The sequence below is a fragment of the Salmo trutta genome, chromosome 13 (genome assembly GCF_901001165.1).
Source record: "Salmo trutta chromosome 13, fSalTru1.1, whole genome shotgun sequence".
Lineage (NCBI taxonomy): Eukaryota > Metazoa > Chordata > Actinopteri > Salmoniformes > Salmonidae > Salmo > Salmo trutta.
Window position 1 is genome coordinate 56894837 of NC_042969.1, and position 23380 is coordinate 56918216.

Genomic DNA, 23380 nt, shown 5'->3' on the forward strand with positions numbered 1-23380 from the left:
AGGTAATCAGGGCCCAAATTCAGTCCCCGACCTCTCCCTTCCATTTTACCTTTCTTTGCTGTTTCTCCCAGGCCGGGTCCAGCAGCAGGTCCCGGTCCCAATCATTTTCTTGTTCTCTTGGGTCCATGTAAACGGCTGGTCCTCCAGACGATGCTTGATTATTAGAAGCGTGATAATCTACCATAGTCAGATAGCTAATAACCTACCGGTATATCTAAGACTCTCGAACGAGAAATAATAGGGAATGTGACCCAGTTGCGGAAACTCTTTGCTTTCAACGTTCGGTCAGAAATATCCGGTCTATACACTGACAATACTGGCTAAAAGAATGCTTAATCTCCACCCGAGGAGAGAATGGTGTGGTCGAAAGCAAATAGCCGCTCCTACAAAACTAGAGTAGGTTGCCAGGCCCAAATAGCTCATGAATATTCAGTCATATGCTTATTATTCATGAGCTGTTGAAATCCTTCCCCCCAAAAGGCTGAGAGCACATCATTTAAGTATGTGCTCTAGTATAGCCGACTAAAAGTAATGTTCTAAAAAGTATTATGCCTGATATGTAGCCTAATGTCTTTGTAAAGTAACCTAAATCATTGCAGATGGAAGTCTGTGCATGTTGCTAAATATATAATTGAAACATTGTATCAAAATGTAGACGCAACTTATCCTGGCCCCTTGAAACGATACAATGTTGAAATAAAAAAAAAATGCACAAATGAATTTGTAGCCAGTATACAGATTTACGAACTGTAACATTTTGAGCGCTATACGAGAATAGTTCTGATAACTACTACTTCTATAATATCCATAGAATATTAAAGTAACTGTCCAGTGAAAATGTCACTTTCAAAAGTTAATACTATGTTAACTCATATCCAAATAATGTTGTTGACTCATCTAAAACTCGTATTTGGCCAAAGCATAAATTGGAGAAAAAAAACACTTCAAAAACCCCACCTCAAACTTGTATCTCATTCTGTTGGGGTACGCCCACTCCATTGCAACACAGAAAAGCTGCTTTTTAACATACTTAATAAAAAAAACTATTGAAAGGAAACTATTTCACTCATAGAAATCTGGACAGTTACTTTAAACCCAAGCTACACACTACACAGGGGCAGAGCCTTATATTCGTCTAAATATATGACTCTGCATATGGACGCTTTCAGGATGCAACCTTTTGGAACGTTCAGATAGCGTATTTCTATGTTGAACAAACATGCCTCTCTTACATGTATAATATGGAATCGCGTGAGCGTTATTCGTGTCATTTCTATCTACAACATTCTACAATGCTTCTTCTTGCAAGACACGAATCATATGGAGCCTATAACAAGACCACCCATTTTATGTAATATTAATGAGGACATGCTACACCATTAATCATTTAGCCAGTGCGCCCATTGGTGGTTACCCTCCTCAGATTTTTGTTGTCCCCTCGTAGAGAGCCTATGCCATCTCACTGGTGCCCAAATCAATAGTCCTACATGCAGGTGCATCGAAACCAAAACCGTATGAAATTCCCTTAGGCCTATCATTTTGTTTGAAAGCTTGTGTGTAAAGTGGCTTATATTTACCATTCAAATTTGATATGCTGGATCTGGCTGACATGACCAGACACTACATTAAGTAGGTCACGCTCCAACTGTGTCCACGCCAATTATCATCAGCGAGGCCTGATATACCATATGAATCATCGCAGACCCCCCTAGCCCTCTAATGTTTTCATGACTGCCACATTCCTAATCGTTTTCTGATATACAGAAATCCCATGGGCATTGGACTCCATCCCCATTACTATAAGGAATCATTGTGGTGTGAACAAAGTCAAGGTTAAATGATTACACATCAAAGCTTCATATCCATTTTCTAATGAATTATATTTAATTGTAATGACAGACCTAGATTTGGCATTTCCTTATTCAAAAAGCCTGTTGCAGGTGAAGCTAATACATGGGGAAAAGGACAATTAATTCAAAGGTGTGCATCTACACCTGTTCTCCTTTGATATCAATGTTTACTGATCCTAATTCCAGTTATTTTACATTGTTTAATAAGTCTGGGGTTTGTGTGTGTGTGTGTTGAGTACAAAATTAGCAGCTGTACTTCAAGCTACATTTTTAGCTTCTTAAATCAGTCAGTTATTTAAACACTCGTGTAATAATGGCACAACAGGAAATTGCTTGAATGTTTGCCACAGTACCCCTGGTTCTGTCATGTGCTTTTCCCCCACTATTCATAAAACAAGGCCATCCCGCATTTGAAGCAGATATTTACACACACCAAAGTCAAGGTCTCTCTGCAGAACATACATTTTTCAAAACATTCCCTGCTGAAAAGAAGTCAACAGAAAGTGAAAACAGAATTACAGCATGCACTTAGTTGCTAAAATCTGATGTTCGGCACAAATAATTGAAAGTCGTTATTGCAAAATAGATCTACTGTAACTTTTCATTTAAAACAATGCTGCAACAAAAACCAGTTGAGCTGGCGGAGGGGATGAAATCCAGTGAGACCGGGTCAGTTGTACATCGTCATGTGGAGCCACTACAAATCAGAAAAAGGGTGAGACAACAAATCAATATTTAATTAAAATGGCTATCCAAGCCATTATGGATGTGTGATCATATGCAAAAGCTGCCTTTTCATTCATTTTAAGTCTGCCCTATTCTGCATGTTTACTAGGCTGTGAGAAAAAGAGCAGGTTTGGATCATCTGTCCTGTATGCTCTTACCTGTCTGTAGCTGACTGATATGGTCCCCATTCCCACAATGTCATAGGCTTGAAATTTATCTGTGAATGGAGCAAACATGATGAATAAAACCAAATATCCTACATACAAATGCACATCCAAACACACAACATTTCTTGTGTGATTATTAGTTTATTCTAAGTGCACCCCAAAAGTAACACATTCCAATCTTTCTTGTATTCCTCTTCAATCATTTAAAATCCCACATCAATCAGTCTTCCTAAATTCCTATTTTCAGTCTTTGTTGGACCACACCCATGCCCTCCCTTACGGATCATGCTGTCCAGTTTCATCAGCAGGTAAAGGAAACCGGGGTAACTGATTGTCATGTCTGGCTCCGTGTAGCGCAGGCCAATCAGCTGCAGGACGAAGTCATCCACCCCCATGCCTAGACCAGACCAGATGAACGCATATCAACTCATGTTCAACCACATAACCTGTTGGTATAATGTTCATGTGGACCAATAGGGACTGAACATGAAGAGTGGCGTTTTGGCGCCCCCTAAAAAGGCACCTATTGGAAGCTTGCCATTATATCATAAGTGCATCCTACCCGCAGCTTTCAAGGCAGGTGAGACTTCAGGGTACTCCAGCAACTGGGATTTGTTCTTATCAAACGTCAAGAATATGTCCTGTTAAGTGGAAGACCAAGACCAGCATGGCTGAATAATATTTTCAGACAAATATAACTCAAATCACTTCGCATGCATCGGAAAGGGTCGTATGATTATTGAATTAGCTCAGTCACATGAATCAGAGAAGTCATGGATCACTATTATATTTCCTTTAGCCAATCATAATTAGACTTCAAAGTCACAAAGCATGCTTTAGCCAATCAAACTACCGCCCAATCTTATCATATTGAAAGAACAGAGTGATTGAAATTGTAAACCTTCCACTGACAGATGGCTTAGTATGGTTTAGACCTTACCGTCCATTTCCTGATCTTGTCCCACAGTGTCTGGAACCCCTGCCAGTCCAGCTGAGCTAAGCCCCGACTCTGGGTTGATGCTGCAGTCAAGGAAATGGTCCATCAAAAATGCATGGCACAATTAAGGTCTTGGTAGATCAGCAGACCAAGTGAGGTCATGGTGGACAAGTTACCCTACCTTTGTATGTCTATGTACATACATGGCAAGTGTGTAACGTTCCACATTACATAGCCCTTTTTTGGGGAGCTATGATCTTCAAACAGTCGGCCTAGCCGAGGCTCGAACCCCCATAACCAGGGGGTATATGTGAGCTTAGACCGCTACACCAGAATCTGGTATATATTTAACCTATATTAACATGTTGATTGATCTATATAAACTACTGACCATATAGCCATGCTGAGACTCGATGCAGACTGGTTCAGCCATACGTATTTTTTTCTCCAAGAGAAAGGATACATCCATGAGGACCACAAAGCTCTTGCAGTGCTCCAGGACCAGCTTCTTCTCGCTCCCCGCCAGCACTGCAGGACACAGCCCAGGAAGAGAGCAGGAAGCCACACAGACAAACCGTCAGTTAGGAACAGTTAAGACTTCCTCCTGCAGTGACATCACTACTTCCTGAATGTTCCCACAGTGGTTATGGCTTATGGAAGACTAAATCAGTAGAGGGATTCGTACAGTTTTCCAGGTGCATGTTGGCAAAGCAATGGCTACTGCTTGACAGATGCCATTATAACAAGCTGTTGTAAAGGGGAAGTGTGTACATGGTAATCAAAGGTGTGTCTTAGCTCCCATTTTTGAGGGACGATAGCGGTCCATTTTTGGAGCCAAACCCTTACCTCCGCCTTTTATGGCCTCGGTAAGCAGGTTGAGAAGCTCCAAAGGTCGACACTCTCCTTTCTGTTGGGAGGTTAGAAAAAAAGTTTTGAAAGTAAATATTGCACATCTTAGGCTAGAATGGAACAGTTTACATGGAACCTACTACATGAGGTGTTCTCACCGTGTTGCGGTGCTTCTTAAAGAGCTGTCGTGTGGCTTCAAGAGAGGGCAGAGCCGACAGGTGTGGAAAGGAGGGCTGCAAGAGGGAGATCTACAGTGGAACACACAGGATGATCCATTTAGTCATATCACGAAAACTCATACTAATGGAAACAGGGGGTGTTGGATTGTGGATACTTTGGACTTCAATGCAATCAATGACTTCTACCTTTGTGGGGGAGTTTACTTCAGTGCCGGGCTTCTCAGCTGGCCTGCAAACACAAAGAAAATACAGAATCATACGGTTTAATTTGAAAAACAGACCTTTTAAATTGGTGGATAACATACATACCGAGTGTACAAAGCATTAGGAACACTTTCCTAATATTGAGTCACATCCCCTTTTGCCCTCAGAACAGCCTCAATTCGTCAGGGCATGGACTCTACAAGGTGTCAAGTGTTCCACAGGGATGCTGGCCCATGTTGACTCCAATGCTTCCCAAGGTCAAGTTGGCTGGATGTCCTTTGATTGGTGGACCATTGTTGATACACATGGGAAACTGTTGAGCGTGAAAAACCCAGCAGTGACGCAGTTCTTGACACACTCAAACCGGAGCACCTACCACCATACCCCGTTGAAAGGCACTTAAAATCTTTAGTCTTGCTCATTCACCTTCTGAATAACACACATACACAATCCATGACTAAAGGATTGTGTATGTCTCAAGGAAACAGTTCCTCCACTTCATCTACACCGACTGTGGATTTAACAAGTGACATCAATAAGGGATCATAGCTTTCACCTGGATTCAGTCTGTCATGGGAAGAGTAGGTGTTCTTAATGTTTTGTAAACTCAGTGTAATTTAGACAGCCTTTTCTTGACTGAGTGCCGTGAAACTAACAATTATCATAGGTATCTCTGCCTCCAACATCCAGTCATGGACTGGTCCACTCACGTCGCATTGTTGCCCTTTTCTGTCAACACCCGCAGGATGAACTCTCCCTGCTGATTGGTATCCGCGGTGGAGGGGATGATGATATAATGGCCAGGCGCCAGGCGACCACGAATCACAACCTCCGTTCGCTGGGCGTAACCCTGGGTGCTGATGAGTGGGCGGCGCAAGCTCAGGTCCAAAGAGGACAGGTAAGAGCACTCTGAGCCAGCCTGGGAAGAGAGGGGTGGATACGGTAGGGTACATACACACATTTCCACACTGAGAAAAATTCTGCCACACTCAAATATTCCCTCACTTCTTTTCTCTCTCATATTTAGTGTGGCTCATTTAAATCTACTCTGGTTGTATTTCCTGTTGCGTGTGTATGTCTGCATACATTCATGTGCAGATGTACCTTGTAGATATCCAGGCCGATGCCCAGGTGGACTCCTCTGAGTCTCTGGTGCTTCTGCATGAGGGCCACTAGGAAGGAACAGGTCAGCTCAGGGTCACTGGGGTCATCGTCCTCCTCCAGCAGGGTCAAGTGAAACTGAGGGTTCTGCCAGAACCAGCCTGGACACACACAGATGATGTATGTACAATAAGACACACACGATGTGTGTACAATAAGGCACACACACACGATGTATGTACAATAAGACACACACATGGATATCAATCTATTCCTTCTCTGATTATGTATGACTGAATTCATTTTTATTTCATAGTTGTGTGTGTCAGTAGCATCGTGCCTTTTCCTACCCCCTTTGGGAGAGCCGCCGGCGGAGATGTGTGGTACCCAGCTCCCATGATGCATTGTGCAGTTCCATGGCCTCTGTGTGGCGCCCGGCTCGCTCAGGGTCTCCTCACTCAGGTGACACACCTCCATCGACTCAAAGTTCTGACGGAAGTCTGACACTGCTATCCTGAGTGAGGAGAGAGAGATGTTATTAATATATGAGAACAGGTGAAGTACAGACACAAAGGGAGAGTCTATGAAGAGAGGTCCACTTACCAGAACTCCCCGTCCTCCTTCTGAACCCTGTCCAGACGCTTCTGCTCCTCCTCACGGACATGACTCCACTCAGGCCTGTGGACAGACAAACACACTGAGGAACCTGTCCCCCCCCCACACACGTAATGATATGATTAATGGGTTAATGGTATGATTCATGGGTTAATAGCTAGCTAACCCATTCATGTCACTCCAGGGTCCCTCCCACTCCATCTTTCCCCAGGGGTTGTGAACACGGACCAGCTCCACAGTCCCATACTTGGTCTTCACCTGAGGGAGTGGAGGAGTGAGAGAGACAGAGTCACCCAAACTGAAAACCTATTTAACTATCAAACACAGGAAACACAACTCCACTGAATGTGTGCAGGTTTTGGCTGGTGGCATTTGGACACTTTGGACTTGGTGTGCAGTCATGAATTGGAGAGTGCATTTGACAACAGAGGCGGGTAGTCTTACATTTTCAAGCCCGGTTACAGAGTAGGCATGTCTGAACAGGATTCCAAACTCATTCCTCTGCTCAAGGGGGCCCTGTGGGAAAATCAACCCACGCACAACATATGTTAATGTGCTCACTGATACAATTATAGGAGTGGGTTTGAATCCTAATAGACATAGAAAGATTATTCCATCAGAAAGATGGAGCTGTGACACACACACCTGACAATTGGCACAGTTGATGAGTGCTCCCTTGGCCAGAATGGCCTTGAGGAAGGCTGCCAGGTCCTTGGGCAGAGAAGCCACAGTCAGCACCTCCGTTATGCCCCCTGTCATGTCCACCATGGCCTCGTGGGGGAAGCCCATGTTCAGGGCCTGATAGCCCCCCTTCAGCCTGACAGAGAGGGTCAATCACAACAGGTAAGATTGAGATCAGAGCAGCATTCTAGTGCAGTGGACACATGCAGGAGGTAATTACACTGACAAGATAGAATGATGTTGACATGCAGTTCTAGACAAACACGGAGTTAAAATATCAAATCCTTGCATCCACAAAGACAATGTGTGTGTGTGTGTGTGTGTGTGTGTGAGACAGGATAGCAGAAAAAACAGCATGCATAGAACACCAAAGATCGCAGAGACAGGCAAACACTGACTTGGCGTAGGCCTTCTCCAACAGAGCACTCCAGAACTCTCTTTTCTCTGAGGAGCACAGGTAGATCAGCTTGCCCTTTTGCGTAGGCAGCAGGTCATCAACCTTCACCTTCTCCCACTCGCCATACTGCCAGAACTATAGACAGACAGGTTTTCATTTTAATCTCAGGGATAGGCATCAACAAACTCCAACTAAATAGTCATTCGCCCATATCTCCTATAAACAGGAGTGCAAATTCAACAACCCTTGACAAATACTGTACAGCCTAATTAGGTGTGTTTAATGTCCTGAGACTGACCTGGAAGTAAAAGCTGCCATTGTAACCCTCCTGGAAGCTCTGCCCATTGGGCACCACCCGCTCCAACAGCGGGCGATGCATTGAGAGGGATGCCACCGCAGACAGGAACCAGCAGTCATCTAATCAACAGAGAGCAGGGAAGGACAGAGGGACAGGTAAAGGTATATTATATCACATTTACATCACTGGGTAAGTCAAGGGAGAGCATGTTTAGTCGTTTGATGATGACCACCTGTCGCTTACTGTACAGTAGGTCAGACATACAATTCATTAATGATGTCAAAGCCATTCTGTGCTCTTGGATAGAACTTTGCTGTCATGACGTGGCCCTTTCTGGGTATAGAGCGTGGCATCCCCCTCGCTCTCCTTTCCTACACCCAGGTTCTGTTATCTCAGGTCGTAAATTCCTGGAGGAGACTCTCTCCTCCTGGCCACGCAGTATAGAGAGAGAGAGAGAGAGATTCACACAGTAGAACAAAGGAGCTTCTACATCACAGAACTGAACAATATCCATGTTTTGGAGAATGTGTAAACGGTCGGTGGAGAAGCCAGCTATGACCCGGTCCGTTTTGTTTCATGTTTGTGACCTCATGAAAGACAATACAGCCACATTACCATAACTTTGTTTATATTGGTGCCTCCGTTATGAGGTTTGCGTCTAATTGTTGTATAAAATGAATGATTAAAGATGAAACTATTTATGAAATGATATAATGCTATGTTAAACCATTAATGTGAGAGAATTGTATTCCCTTTAAAGTTTAACTAAGTCATTGGCCCGCCCCCATGAGCACAGACATGATCTGGCTTATAGGACAGCCCTTTTCTACTGCTACGAATAAAACCCCCACCTGAAGAAATCCTCTTCAGACCACGCATACATTTTAGTCATTTAGCAGACGCTCTTATCCAGAGCGACTTACATTTCATACATTTTTTTTCTGGGCTGGCCCCCCGTGGGAATCGAACCCACAACCCTGGCGTTGCAAACACCATGCTCTACCAACTGAGCTACAGGGGAAAATAAAAATGTAAAAAATGCATACCTCGGTCAGCTGAGGGGGCAAAGGATTGAGTAAAGACCACAAAAACCTCAGTTTAAGCTAAGGTTGTAATGGTTGTTGAATTCCTAACCATACCACGTGGAGCATTGGCTACACGGGTGGAAATGGTTAAACTCTGAGACTATCGATCCCGACAGAATAAGAGCAAATCTTCAATACTAATTACTAGTCTGCAGCTAGAAATTATGTCAACCTGACATGCGAAGACCGACAACCGCCGAAACACCTATTCCATAAGAACATTTTTGAATGGTACTCCGAAGTATCCATTCTAACCACGAAAGAGAGACGCTTGGATGAACTTTCCAACAGAAAGACGGACGATTCCAACAGAGATCACGACGACACACTGAGCGTAAATATATATTGATTGCAATTATTCCCGACTGAGGGAGCGTTCATGTGCAAAGGATAAGCATTTCAATTAATATAATTATCAACTGTGTAGTGACTCATTTTTGTCTTTCCCGTCCTTCTCAGTCCACACCCACTTCCCTTTGTCCACCAAGCCGTCATATCGGCTTAGCCCACTAGGGAACCTCCCCTATCATTTCCTTGTAACCATATCTACTGTGTTGGTTGTTTATGCATTTCTGTGATTATTTAGTTAGTTAGTAAATAAATGATTAAAACAATTGATGTATGGATGATTCATAGTAAAGGCTGGGTTCGTGCAGATAACCAACAATTTACAACGTTTGGAATGAGACTAACGTGAGGTAAAGAATAATTCATTCATTAGAAGACTAATTGATCAGATATTAAAATATCTGAAGAGTTATATGGAAAATTATAACTTTGTAATCTGAAGATTTTCCTTGGTGCCCTGACTTCCCAGTTAATTACATTTACATGATTAGTTTAATCACATAACAATACTAATTACTGAGAATTGATTTGATAAAATAACAGTCTTCACTTGAATGATGCCAAAGACACGTCATTGCCATCAATGGGAGAAAACTTTGGGTAATAAGGAAACAGATCAACCGTACCCCAGCTTATTGTGGTACTGCAATTGTTGGAAACAAGACTAAGGGCTCTATTCAATCTGTAAAGCTTAAGCATTACAGATTCCACAATAGACATTTGAAGGTAATTTCTGATTGAGCAGACATATGCAGTGTTTACGGTGAACGCAGCCTCCACTAAAGCGGGAACATTGACATTTAAAGGCAATCACGCTGCAAAGCTGAACTTCTGCGATGCAGATTGAACAAGCCCTTAATATGTAAGGAGGCAGGTGGAAAGCCACTGCTTCGGGCAACATACACACGGCATTCGTTCTACTTACTCAGAACTCCCTGACACACGTCCATACGTGTTGCTCCATCCACTATGAAATGTGCTGAAGGGCAGATATCCTGGGAGAGGGGAGAGAAAGCAAGACACAACATGCCTCTTAACAAACTTTTAGCTGAGTGTCCCCTTTACTGGGTAAGATGAAGAGGATAGCCACATACCAGGGACATACTCGGTTTACATGATCTAAAGTAGTGTAGAGACTTTAACCCACCTGTCCTCACTCATAGCTGTTTCTTTTTACAGTGTTTTATTTATGATTGACTGAACACTACTAGGCCTACCATTGATAAATAAACTGAAAAAAGTGCAAAGATACACGGTGACGGGCATTGTTGACCTAAGACTCCATCTTCAATGGAGAGTAACAAAGCAAATGCAACATGTATGAGGTAGGTAAGGAGAACTTTGTGTCTTTATGACAAAAACCAGCCGAACAGACTTGGCTCTCATGACAGCTTGACAATGCCTTCTGAGGGTAAAATCTCTATGACCTTGTCCTGCCCTAATGCAGTAGTCTTCAATCCAGGGCCTGTACTCATAAAGCATTGTCCAATAGTAGGGCTATCAACTCTTTCTTACCCTATGAGGTCTGGAGCCTGCTGGTTTTCTGACCCATCTGATAATGAATAGCACCCACCTATGATTCAGTCATCTGGAGCTTGATGCGCACCCTGTGGATCAGGGCCAGGCTGGAAGAACACTGACCCAATGTCCGACTTTCTCACCACTTCATTGACATGTGGGTTACAAAAGCTAAACCCTATACCAAAAATGACCCACACAAATCTAATCTGCATCTGTGGGTGTATTTTTATGGCGGTTGTCAGTGCATGCATGATTCTTAACACGTCTATACGACCTGAAAGAGAAGTATATGACACACCCCTAAAAACTTGCATTTGTCATGCATTGAAAATAACTGTCCAGAAGAGACATCCGTCCACCCCTGTTGTCAATGCAAAAATATATCACACTCACAGTGTATTGCAATTATACATAACATGGTATGTCCGATGGTTTTATTAATACACACTTATTTTGTAAGAGATTAAGGTTTCCATTTAAATTAAGTATTTTCGTTAATTCTTTTTTATTTGTTTATGTTATAACAATATCATACTGCGCTACCTTTGGTCGTCTCCATTCCATGGCGGGTTGAAGAAGCATATCTCCCATTGGAAAGTCGTGGTCCACGAACAACCCATCCTCCATTGAATTACCGCCGTTACCATGTTTATGAGGAACTGGAGTAGGCTTGTCAGCGATAAATGACGAAAGCCACCGTTTGGAGGTAAACGAGCTTCCGAGATCTTCCGTCGTTGCCTCTGCTGTACCTATTTCTGCGACCGGAGTCTTCTTTTCATTACTGTCACTCATACCGTCGCAATTCTTTCTGAATGTCCTTACAAAACCGATAGGCTGTTTGTTGTGGAGTTAAAATAGTGTGCATGCAGAGAAACCCTACAACTTTTTAAACGCTATTGCTCTACCCACTTTTAAATTCTTATCCAGGAGTTACCGTACCAACTTTTCTAGAGTGTTCTGACTTTGTAGTCATGAACCGATTTACCTGGTCAAAATGGCCATTGGCCACACCCTCATTACTGCACTGTAACTCACCTGTGCAGCCTTCGAAAGTGTCGCTTGCATGCGCAATCTCATGATTCATAAATCATTGCATGATGCCCCCAAACCATATCAACTGAACAAAAATATAAACGCAACATGTAAAGTGTTGGTCCCATGTTTCATGGGCTGAAATAAAATATACCAGAAATGTTCCATATGCACAAAAAGCTTATTTCTCTCAAATGTTGTGCACACATTCATTTACATCCCTGTTAGTGATAATTTATCCTTTGCCAAGATAATCCATCCACTTGACAGTTGTGGCGTATCAAGAAGCTGATTAAACAGCATGATCATTACACATGTGAACCTTGTGCTGGGGACCATACAAGGCTATTCTAAAATGTGCAGTTTTATCACAACACAATGTTTCAAATTGAGGGAGCGTGCAATTGGCATGCTGACTGCATGAAGTCCACCAGAGGCGTTGTCAGAGAGTTTAATGTTCATTTTTCGTCCATAAGCTACCTCCAACGTCCTTTTAGAGAATTTGGCAGTACCCTTCAACCGGCCTCACACCCGCAGACCAGTGTAACTGGCTTCTTCACTTGCGGGATCGTCTGAGACCAGCCTCCCGGACAGCTGATGAAACTGTGGGTTTGCGCAAACATTTCTGCATGATGTCCAATTTGTAAGTCGCTCTGGATAAGAGCGTCTGCTAAATGACTTAAATGTAAATGTAAATGTAAATCTGTCAGAAACCGTCTCATTGAATCTCATCTGCGTGCTCGTCGTCCTCACCATGGTCTTGATCTAACTGCAGTTCAGCATCAAAACGACTTCAGTGGGCAAATGCTCACCGTTGATATCCATTTGCATGCTACAGAAGTGTGCTCTTCAAAGATGAATCCCAGTTTCAATTGTACCGGGCAGAAAGTTTGTATGGCGTCGTGTGGGCGAGCGGTTTGCTGATGTCAACATTGTGAACAGAGTTCCCTATGGTGGAGGTGGGGTTATGGTATGGGCAGGCATAAGCTACGGACAATGAACCCAATTGCATTTTATTGATGGCAATTTGAATGCAGAGATACCGTGATGAGATACCGAGGCCGATTGTCGTGCCATTCGTCTGCCGCCATCACCTTGTTTCAGCATGTCGCAAGGATCTGTACACAATTTCTGGAAGCTAAAAATGTCCAGTTCTTCCATGGCCTGCATACTCACCAGACAGCGTGTTCCAGTTCCCGCCAATATACAGCAACTTCGCACAGCCATTGAGAGGGCCAACATTCCACAGGTCACAGTCAACAGCCTGATGGCGCCGGAGAGGATGGCTGACATTTTACGTGCTCCTAACTAACTGTGTTATTTTGTTCATTTTTAACTTATTTTGTACATAATGTTGCTGCTACCCTCTCTTATGACCGAAAATAACTTCTGGACATCAGAACAGCGATTACTCACCACAAACTGGTAGAAGCTTTTTCCTTTAACGAGTCCAACGTAAAGGATATATTGCTTTCCCGGGAACAGGCCCAAATCCCTGTCATTTGCGTGAAGAGAAGATGGAGAAAAAGGGGCCGGGGGTCGGGCTGCCTTCTGAGAATTCATAGGCGAGTGAGTAAATCCCCAATGCCATCCGTTCTATTGGCAAACATGCAATCATTGGAAAATTCAAATCGATGACCTACAAGCAAGATTAAACTACTAACGGGGCATTAAAAACGGTATGTTTCACCGAGTCGTGGCTGAATGATGACATGAACAACATACAGCTGGCGGGTTTTACACTGTATCGGCAGGATAGAACAGCAGCCTCTGGTAAGACAAGGGGTGGCAGTCTATGTAGATTTGAAAACAACAGCTGGTGCACGATATCTAAAGAAATCTCGAGGTTTTGCCCGCCTGAGGTAGAGTATCTCATGATGAGCTGTAGACCACACTATCTACCTAGAGAGTTTATCTGTATTTTTCGTAGCTGTCTACATACCACCACAGACCGATGCTGGCACTAAGACCGCACTCAATGAGCTGTATACCACCTTAAGCAAACAGGACAATGCTCATCCAGAAGCGGCGCTTCTAGTGGCCTGGGACTTTTATCCAAGGAAACTTAAATCCGTTTTACCAAATTTCCACCAACATGTTAATATTCAACCAGAGGGAAAAAAAACTCTAGACCACTTTTACTCCACACACAGAGACGTGTACAAAGCCTTCCCTCGCCCTCCATTTGGCAAATCTGACCATAATTCTATCCTCCTTATTCCTGCTTACAAGCAAAAATGAAATCAGGAAGCATCAGTGACTCGGTCAAGAAAAAGTGGTTAGATGAAGCAGATGCTAAGCTACAGGACTGTTTTGCTAGCACTGGAATATGTTCCGGGATTCTTCCGATGGCATTGAGGAAGAAACTACATCAGTCACTGGCTTCATCAATAAGTGCATTGATGACGTCGTCCCCACAGTGACTGTACGTACATACCCCAACCAGAAGCCATGGATTACAGGCAACATCCGCACTGAGCTAAAGGGTAGAGCTGCTGCTTTCAAGGAGAAATCCCGCTATGCCCTCTGACGAACCATGAAACAGGCAAAGATTCAATACAGGACTAAGATCGAATTGTAATACACCGGCTTCAACGCTCGTCGAATGTGGCAGGGCTTGCAAACTATTACAGACTACAAAGGGAAGCACAGCCAAGAGCTTCCCAGTGACATGAGCCTACCAGAGGAGCTAAATTACTTCTATGCTCGCTTCGAGGCAAGTAACACTGAAACATGCATGAGAGCATCAGCTGTTCCAGACGACTGTGTGATCACGCTCTCCGCAGCCGATGTGAGTAAGACCTTTAAACAGGTCAACATTCACAAGGCCGCAGGGCCAGACAGAGTACCAGGACGTGTACTCTGAGCATGCGCTGATCAACTGGCAAGTGTCTACACTGACATTTTCAACCTCTCCCTGTTTGTAATACCAACATGTTTCAAGCAGACTACCATAGTCCCTGCCCAAGAACACTAAGGTAACCTGCCTAAATGACTACCGACCCGTAGCACTCACGTCTGTAGCCATGACGTGCTTTGAAAGGCTGGTCATGGTTCACATCAACACCATTATCCCACAAACCCTAGACCAGTGGTTCCCAAACTTTTTGTAGTCCCGTACCCCCTCTAGCACCAGGGTCAGCTCACTCTCAAATGTTGTTTTTTGCCATCATTGTATGCATGCCACACACTATACGATACATTTATTAAAGATAAGAATGGGCGTGGGTTTTTGTCACAACCCGGCTCGTGGGAAGTGACAAAGAGCACTTATAGGACCAGGGCACAAATAATATAATAATAAATCAATAATTGGGGTGGCAGCTTAGAGCGTTGGGCCAGTAACCGCAAGGTTGCTGGATCGAATCCCCGAGCTGACAAGGTAAAAATCTGTCGTTCTGCCCCCGAACAAGGCAGCTTACCCACTGTTCCCCGGTAGGCTGTCATTGTAAATAAGAATTTGTTCCTGACTTGCCTAGTTAAATAAAGGTTACATTTAATAATAATATTTTGCTCTTTATTTAACCATATTACAACATAAAACTGTTCATGGAAAATGGTGAATAACTCACCACAGGTTAATGAGGAGGGTGTGCTTGAAATTATGCACATAACTCTGCAATGTTGGGTTGTATTGGAGAGTAAATAATTTTCCACACATAGTCTGTGCCTATATTTAGTTTTTATGCTAGTGAGGGACGAAAATCCACTCTCACATAGGTACGTGGTTGCAAAGGGCATCAGTGTCTTAATCGCGCGATTTGCCAAGGCAGGATACATTGAGTGCAGCCCAATCCATAAATCTGTCAGTGGCTTATGATTAAATTCCATTTTCACAGAACCGCTTGTTGCAATTTCGTTGAGGCTCTCTTGTTCAGATATCGGTAAGTGGGCTGGAGGCAGGGCATGAAAAGCATAACGAATCCAGTTGTTTGTGTCATCAGTTTCGGGAAAGTACAGTGAGGGAAAAAGTATTTGATCCCCTGCTGATTTTGTACATTTGCCCACTGACAAGGAAATTATCAGTTGATCATTTTAATGGTAGGTTTATTTGAACAGTGAGAGACAGAATAACTACAACAAAAAAACAGAAAAACGCATGTCAAAAAGTTTATAAAATGACTTGCATTTTAATGAGGGAAATAAGTATTTGACCCCTCTGCAAAACATGACTTAGTACTTGGTGGCAAAACCCTTGTTGGCAATCACAGAGGTCAGACGTTTCTTGTAGTTGGCCACCAGGTTTGCACACATCTCAGGAGGGATTTTGTCCCACTCCTCTTTGCAGAGCTTCTCCAAGTCATTAAGGTTTCGAGGCTGACGTTTGGCAACTCGAACCTTCAGCTCCCTCCACAGATTTTCTATGGGATTAAGGTCTGGAGACTGGCTAGGCCACTCCGGGACTTTAATGTGCTTCTTCTTGAGCCACTCCTTTGTTTCCTTGGCCGTGTGTTTTGGGTCATTGTCATGCTGGAATACCCATCCATGACCCATTTTCAATGCCCTGGCTGAGGGAAGGATGTTCTCACCCAAGATTTGACGGTACATGGCCCCGTCCATCGTCCCTTTGATGCGGGGAAATTGTCCTGTCCCCTTAGCAGAAAAACACCCCCAAAGCATAATGTTTCCACCTCCATGTTCGACGGTGGGGATGGTGTTCTTGGGCTCATAGGCAGCATTTCTCCTCCTCCAAACACAGCGAGTTGAGTTGATGCCAAAGAGCTCCATTTTGGTCTCATCTGACCACAACACTTTCACCCAGTTGTCCTCTGAATTATTCAGATGTTCATTGGCAAACTTCAGACGGGCATGTATATGTGCTTTCTTGAGCAGGGGGACCTTGCGGGCACTGCAGGATTTCAGTCCTTCACGGCGTAGTGTGTTAACAATTGTTTTCTTGGTGACTATGGTCCCAGCTGCCTTGAGATCATTGACAAGATCCTCCCGTGTAGTTCTGGGCTGATTCCTCACCGTTCTCATGATCATTGCAACTCCACGAGGTGAGATCTTGCATGGAGCCACAGGCCGAGGGAGATTGACAGTTCTTTTGTGTTTCTTCCATTTGCGAATAATCGCACCATCTGTTGTCACCTTCTCACCAAGCTGCTTGGCGATGGTCTTGTAGCCCATTCCAGCCTTGTGTAGGTCTACAATCTTGTCCCTGACATCCTTGGAAAGCTCTTGTGTATTGGCCATGGTGGCGAGTTTGGAATCTGATTGATTGATTGCTTCTGTGGACAGGTGTCTTTTATACAGGTAACAAGCTCAGATTAGGAGCACTCCCTTTATTAAGAGTGTGCTCCTAATCTCAGCTCGTTACCTGTATAAAAGACACCTGGGAGCCAGAAATCTTTCTGATTGCGAGGGGGTCAAATACTTATTTCCCTCATTAAAAAATGCAAATCAATTTATAACATTTTTGACATGCGTTTTTCAGGATTTTTTTGTTATTCTGTCTCTCACTGTTCAAATAAACCTACCATTAAAATTATAGACTGATCATTTCTTTGTCAGTGGGCAAACGTACAAAATCAGCAGGGGATCAAATACTTTCCCCCCCCTTACTGTACCTGCATAATTGCGCACCCAGCTCATTCAGATTCTTCGCTATATCACATTTGACATTGTCCGTAAGCTTGAGTTCATTTGCACACAAAAAAAACCTACAATGATGGAAAGACCTGTGTGTCGTCCTTGTTAATGCAGACAGAGAAGACTTCCAACTTCTTAATCATAGCCTCAATTCTGTCCCGCACATTGAATATAGTTGCGGAGAGTCCCTGTAGTCCTAGATTCAGATTATTCAGGTGAGAAAAAACATCACCCAGATAGACCAGTCGTGTGAGAAACTCGTCATGCAAGCGGTCAGACAAGTGAAAATGGTCAGTAAAGAAATATCCTCTCCTGTTGTGCTGGTTTCCACTGGTTGACCCTCCATAAACGTAACGGACATATACCAGGAGCTGTGTTAGGCCCACCATGTCTGTTGACTCATCCAGCTGTAACACATAGAATTCACTGGCTTGTATACAAAGCAGTAATTGTTTCAAAACATCCCCTGCCATGTCACTGATGCGTAGTGAAACGGTGTTGTTTGATGGAGGCATTGTCTGTATTGTTCTTTTAGCCTTTCCCCCAGCATTGTCCCAACCATATCCACGACAGCAGGAAGAATTAAGTCCTCCACAATAGTATGTGGCTTGCCTGTCCTAGCCACTCGGTAGCTCACCATATAAGACTCTTCTAGCACCTTCTTATTAATGGTATCTGTTGCTTTTATACGTCTTACGAGTAGTAAGTCGTCTTAATTCTCGCTCAAAAAACTCTGGGGTCTTATTTTTCAAATTGGCATGTCTTGTTTCTAAATGTCTGCACAAGAGTGAAGGTTTCATCAAGTTGTGAGATAGTACTCTTGCACATACACTACCGGTCAAAAGTTTAGGACACCTATTCATTCAAGGGTTTTTCTTTATTTGACTATTTTCTACATTGTAGAATAATAGTGAAGATATCAAAACTATGAAATAACACATGGAATCATGTAGTAACCAAAAAAGTGTTAAATCAAGATATATTTTATATTTGAGTTCTTTTCAATAGCCACCCTTTGCCTTCACAGCTTTGCAGCTACTTCATGTAGCTAACATTCTTGCTTTGCGTTTACCTCTAATTTAGAAAACATTGTTGCACAAACATGCTGATTTAGGTCTACACAATAACTGGTATTATCAGGCTGTATAGCTAATTACACTTGCTCTTACTCAGTACATTTATTAGCTACCTAGCGATTAGCAGCTAACAAGATTTAGGAACAACTTGCTAAGAAAAGACAAACTAGCTGTTTGCAGATGTAAGAAACACAAGCTAATAGTGTAATTATAGAATGCTAGTAGATTTATATTAAGAAGCAAAGTAACAGCATCGTTGTCATCAACAGCATATGCTGCATTGACCATGCAGACTGACCACAAGTGTATCCTGGTTGAGGAAGGTCAAATGCGCTCCTTGAGTGACAGGAGGCGTGGCTAGGTCTGTGTGGAAAGTGGCATAGAGAAATGACTCCAGTAGCGAAGTAAACTAGAAAAATGGACGCGACACACTGCGCATCACATTTAACAAACCAAACATTAAAATACCCGTATAGAAGGTAAAGTAAAAACCCAGTGCATCAATACCAGTATATCGCTAAAAAACAGTATACCGCCCAGCCCTAGTGATACAGACAACAGTGTTCATTTAGTGACATGCCAAGTCAAAAATAAAACAGCACTCTCCACATCTTATCACAGGTAAAGCAAATAAAGGGAAATACAGTCCTATTTTTGGTAGTAATTCCTGGAATGGATTTAAGGTTATCAGACTAGGTCAATGTAATCAGTGAAAAGATCAGCACACTTCTGGTCTGAGTTTGAATGGATAATTACATTTATTGTAAAAGGTTGGTTTGTACTGTTGTCTGGCAGTTTTTTTTTTTTTTTTTTAAATTGTGCATTCTGAGTGTGCAGATGCGTCTGGGTATCACTGAGATGTGGCCATGATGCTGGATACACCTGTGGAAGAGGGACAGAAACAAAGGAAAATACAGGAGAAAAAAGGGGGAGAGGAAGACAGGGGAGCAGGAGAAAAAAGGAAAGAGAGAAAATAATGTCAAATAAATTGTCTTTCCATGAAAGGTCTTAAAGCTACACTAACAGGAGGGGGTGTAAGGAAGAAGTTGAACTTTGAAATGCTAAAAGTGACTACTGACAAGACAAAAGCCACTTCACTGGATTCCAGCAAGCAAGACAGAAACTGGGACACAAGACAAGGAAACACTCACTCTCAAAGTCAATCTTCTCCACAATGTTCTTGGGCTTCACACTCTCCTCCTGGTTAAAGATGAAGATCTGCCCTTCCTCATTCTCCGTCCACCCGTACTTGCTCATCCACACCTTCACCTGTGTGTCTGTATGGGGAGCAGGAAGTCAACTGAGCAGGGGGAAGTGGGATATGACTTACAGATAATTAACACTGTAAAGTCACCGAAAGAAAGGAAATCAATAGGACAGCACTCTCCAAAAGATATACTGTACATCATAAATGAATGGCCTTTACCAAGGGGGTCACCCAGCATCTCAGCTAGAAGTCGATGCTCAATGTTCTGGTATGTGATTCCAACCACATGGCAGATAACTGTGGAGAGCGTAGCAGTTATAAAGGCTATTATCAAGTTTTTACTGCAATATTATACAGTCAGCAACTAACTTGATTTCCATATGTTCTACTCACACTTGCGCACTGAGTCCTCAAAGCCTGTGATGCCATCAATGAATTCCCTGTTCTCCTCCAGACTGGACTGAGTGACAGACAAAGGAATGAGTACCATACAATCATACCATTAGGAGAACTGGATGTCACATTTGATAATAAAGTCATGATAGGGGTTGTCTATTGGTACAGCCATCAATCTCCAGTTAGAGCCACAATGTACAGTCATGTTTAACCTCAATGTTCTGTTTGGAACCATTCCTTCATATCAGAATATGATCCCCAAAATTCTCTAACAGCGACTGAAAAGTTGAGTGAAATGAGCAGGGCAAAAGGCAGGTGAAATAAAAAGAGAGACATATGTATTGTGTACATACCCAGAAGGACTGGAAATGGCAGGTCTCCAGGAGGTTCCCCAGGTACAGGATCTGCCTTATGGGGCGCTCCTCCTGCTGCTTTACTGTAGTCAAGGAAAGGCACCACACACACAGCAAACAACTGGCCACATAATAGACAGTAACGTCCATACCATTACTTCAACACAAACCCCGGTGGGCTTGGGCGGTATCCAGATTTCCATACTTTCATACCGACCTTGTGCCATACTGGGTATTGTGTAATACCGGCACTGAACACAATGGGTGCTGTTTTTTCAAACCTCCAATCTCCTCTTTGTGTACTTGGAAACAAACATCCCATGACTGGGACTTCCGGTAAACTGAAAAAAGTTGACAGATGAAATTAAGAACACAATCTTCTTCATCACCTAACATATTGCAAAAGTTGACTGCAAGTATTTACTTAAAGTATCTACAAATATTCAAATAAAATAAAACTTCAAAGAAATAGTCTCAACGGTATTGAAAAACCATCCCATGGCTATTTCCAATAGGTATACCGCCCAGGACTAAATGATTGTCTGTTTTTGAACAAATTATTGTCAATGTTTTTGTTGACTGGGAGTACAGAAATGGACTAACTGCACTAGTTGCAGGGTTGATACTAGATTATACTGAGCACCAAAAGGATACGTGTGTCTGGTCAATCATGCACTTGCACAGAGTAAAGTCTGTGTGTGGCAGGTTGGTCAGGGCCTTGAGCAGAATCTGCGACGTCACTGTGACCTGGAAGTAGGCAGGGTTGAACTGGTACCTATAGGAACAAGAACAGCATCTCTGTTATTGATATAGCCATGAGAGGTGTTCTGCTAGCCCAAGAATGTACACCTTAAGGTCCAAGTACCTTATGTTATTTTCAGAGGTAGACTGGCTCTGTCAGCCAAAACAGCCAAATACTCCATATAAATGTGAATCGTTTCTCAATTGCGATACGGTTCTTGAAACATAAAGCTCTTCACCTTCATATCACATCAAAATAATTTCCCAAATGCAAAATATACACAGTTAACAGTCTTTCACAGTTGCAGCCAACAGTATTTTTAATTGACAACACGTTTCTGGCGGCCTTCTTTAGTTACACAGGTGTTCGGATCATGCTAGAGAGTAGGGAAATCCCTCCCTTACAAGCACGATTCAATACGCATCTAGAGACATGGGCTCCGCTACAGGTACAATACTATTAGTTTGAAACGATCTGGTGCATTTCGATGCAACGCACAAACAATTGTTGCATGAACACATTCATTTTCCATTCTAAATCAATATCTGATACTGATGGAGCTCAGGAGCTGGATCGGTCTGAGTTGACTTCTGAGCTGCCCTGTGTGTGTGAATGATGTAGTATGTGCTGAGCCATATGGCAGACCGAGTATCTACCACTGTTCATGTAAAAATGACCAAATGCACTGACTGTTTAAATATTTTGTATGGTGAACCTGGCAATCGGAAAGCCCCAATCAGCAGTTGTGCTGACGTGTGATCAGTTGTGTCCATCCAGTAGCCCACAGCTCCACTGATAAAAAATATTTCTACAACGCATTTGGTAACAATGACCCAGCAAATGACATTGGTTGTCCAATTAATAAAGCCTATGATTTAATATCGCAAAAGCCATTTTACAAACATCTGAATGCTGAAGGTGACTTGCAGATGTAGCCGGTTTTCTTTTGGCAGTGTGGAAACACTAACCTATCAAGATGTACATCAACCCCCCCCCACCCAAAATGTGTTGACTTCTCGCTCATATGAAAGGTCTTGTGCCGCGTGTGAATGTTCAGATTGAGCGCCGGGCTCATAACAAAACTTGTCCATACAGAAGAAGCCTTCGTCCAATGACTTATGTGTAATGGAATTGAGAGTCACGATCAAGGGCTGCTTGCCACCCAGCAGACAAATCGAACTACATATGTTAACCATTTTGTACTAGCCTAACAAATGTGATAGTAGTCAGAGGTAGGGTGACTCACAATTTGAGGATAGCCAAATTGGCCTCTAGGTCGTATGCATTCTCTTTAACTTGTGTTTCCACGTAGCGTTCCAATGTTGCAAGGTTCTCTGGGTTGTATCTGTAAGAGATCATAAACAATGTAACATTAAGGGCATGGATTCAACAGATAGCCGACACAGCTAGCAAACTACAACAAGTTGAGCAAAAATATGCATAGAGACAATCAAGCTGCATCACAACCAACCAGCTGTCAAAAGGAAGTTGTGTTATGTAAATAACGTAAGCTTAACGTTACAGTTTACCGGTAAAAGCATGTGTACCTAGCTAGCTAACGTTAGCTTACAAGTAACATTAGGTAAAACAAAGATCTGACACATACACGTCGTTAGATGTTGGATATGTCTAATAAATGACCCCAAAAGTTAACTGTAACTTTCTGTATAATGTCAAACAATCAAATGTAGCTAGCATTACGTAGTAGCAGCTAGCAAACTGAATGGGCTAGCTAAACCAGTATTTGTCAAACAAGTCTGCAAACCTATCAATTCCTCGTAAGAGCTTTCCCACGTTGGCTCTCATCTGCTCGAATGAAGACGCCATTTGGTCCAAACTCGTATTGCGGTCTTTTTGATGCTAAATTTGAAGAAATCCGCACGTGGACCGAAAAGTGGAAAGGCGAGTGAGTGGAGCGAAAAATGTCTTGGAACGGAAAGGGCTGTGGTGAAAACAGGAAGTTAGTTTACTGACGGACCACTAGTTAGAAACTGCAGAACCTGTCGCTGAAACATGCATTGGAG

At 42.9% G+C, this 23380-nt stretch overlaps 3 protein-coding genes across 8 annotated transcripts in view; all 3 read right to left on the reverse strand.

Annotated features, from left to right (window-relative positions):
• Positions 1–390, reverse strand: part of LOC115206123 (alpha-actinin-4) — a 42169-nt gene extending 41779 nt beyond the window's left edge. For 3 of the 5 annotated variants that reach the window (XM_029772732.1, XM_029772734.1, XM_029772736.1), the window contains exon 1: positions 50–389. In XM_029772732.1, the coding sequence (XP_029628592.1) occupies positions 50–184 (135 nt within the window). In that variant the 5' untranslated portion in view covers positions 185–389. Of the gene's footprint in view, positions 1–49 lie in introns of all 5 variants that reach the window. The other 2 variants (XM_029772735.1, XM_029772731.1) reach the window with 2 other exon arrangements.
• A 1471-nt stretch (positions 391–1861) lies between these two features.
• Positions 1862–12000, reverse strand: zgc:85932 (CysPc and EFh_PEF_CAPN13_14 domain-containing protein). Of its 2 annotated transcripts, none has more exons than XM_029772737.1 (20): positions 11502–12000; positions 10363–10432; positions 8005–8123; positions 7708–7841; positions 7274–7445; positions 7073–7144; positions 6795–6886; positions 6617–6691; positions 6364–6527; positions 6017–6174; positions 5623–5831; positions 4895–4937; positions 4688–4777; positions 4527–4587; positions 4144–4208; positions 3684–3752; positions 3306–3384; positions 3024–3140; positions 2735–2793; positions 1862–2547 (listed from the first exon to the last, which is right to left on the reverse strand). In XM_029772737.1, the coding sequence occupies exons 1-20, from the start codon at positions 11748–11750 to the stop codon at positions 2521–2523; spliced, it is 2124 nt and encodes a 707-aa protein (XP_029628597.1). In that variant the 5' UTR covers positions 11751–12000; the 3' UTR covers positions 1862–2520. The 2 variants fall into 2 exon arrangements, with proteins under 2 accessions (XP_029628597.1, XP_029628598.1); XM_029772738.1 differs by lacking the exon at positions 11502–12000 and adding an exon at positions 11011–11166.
• A 7393-nt stretch (positions 12001–19393) lies between these two features.
• On the reverse strand, positions 19394–23304 carry LOC115206125 (eukaryotic translation initiation factor 3 subunit K). Its single transcript, XM_029772739.1, has 8 exons — positions 23122–23304; positions 22603–22701; positions 21269–21389; positions 20615–20692; positions 20259–20325; positions 20085–20162; positions 19810–19935; positions 19394–19540 (listed from the first exon to the last, which is right to left on the reverse strand). Exons 1-8 carry the CDS (start codon positions 23181–23183, stop codon positions 19509–19511), a joined length of 663 nt encoding a protein of 220 aa, XP_029628599.1. The 5' UTR covers positions 23184–23304; the 3' UTR covers positions 19394–19508.
• Between the last annotated feature and the right edge of the window lie 76 nt (positions 23305–23380).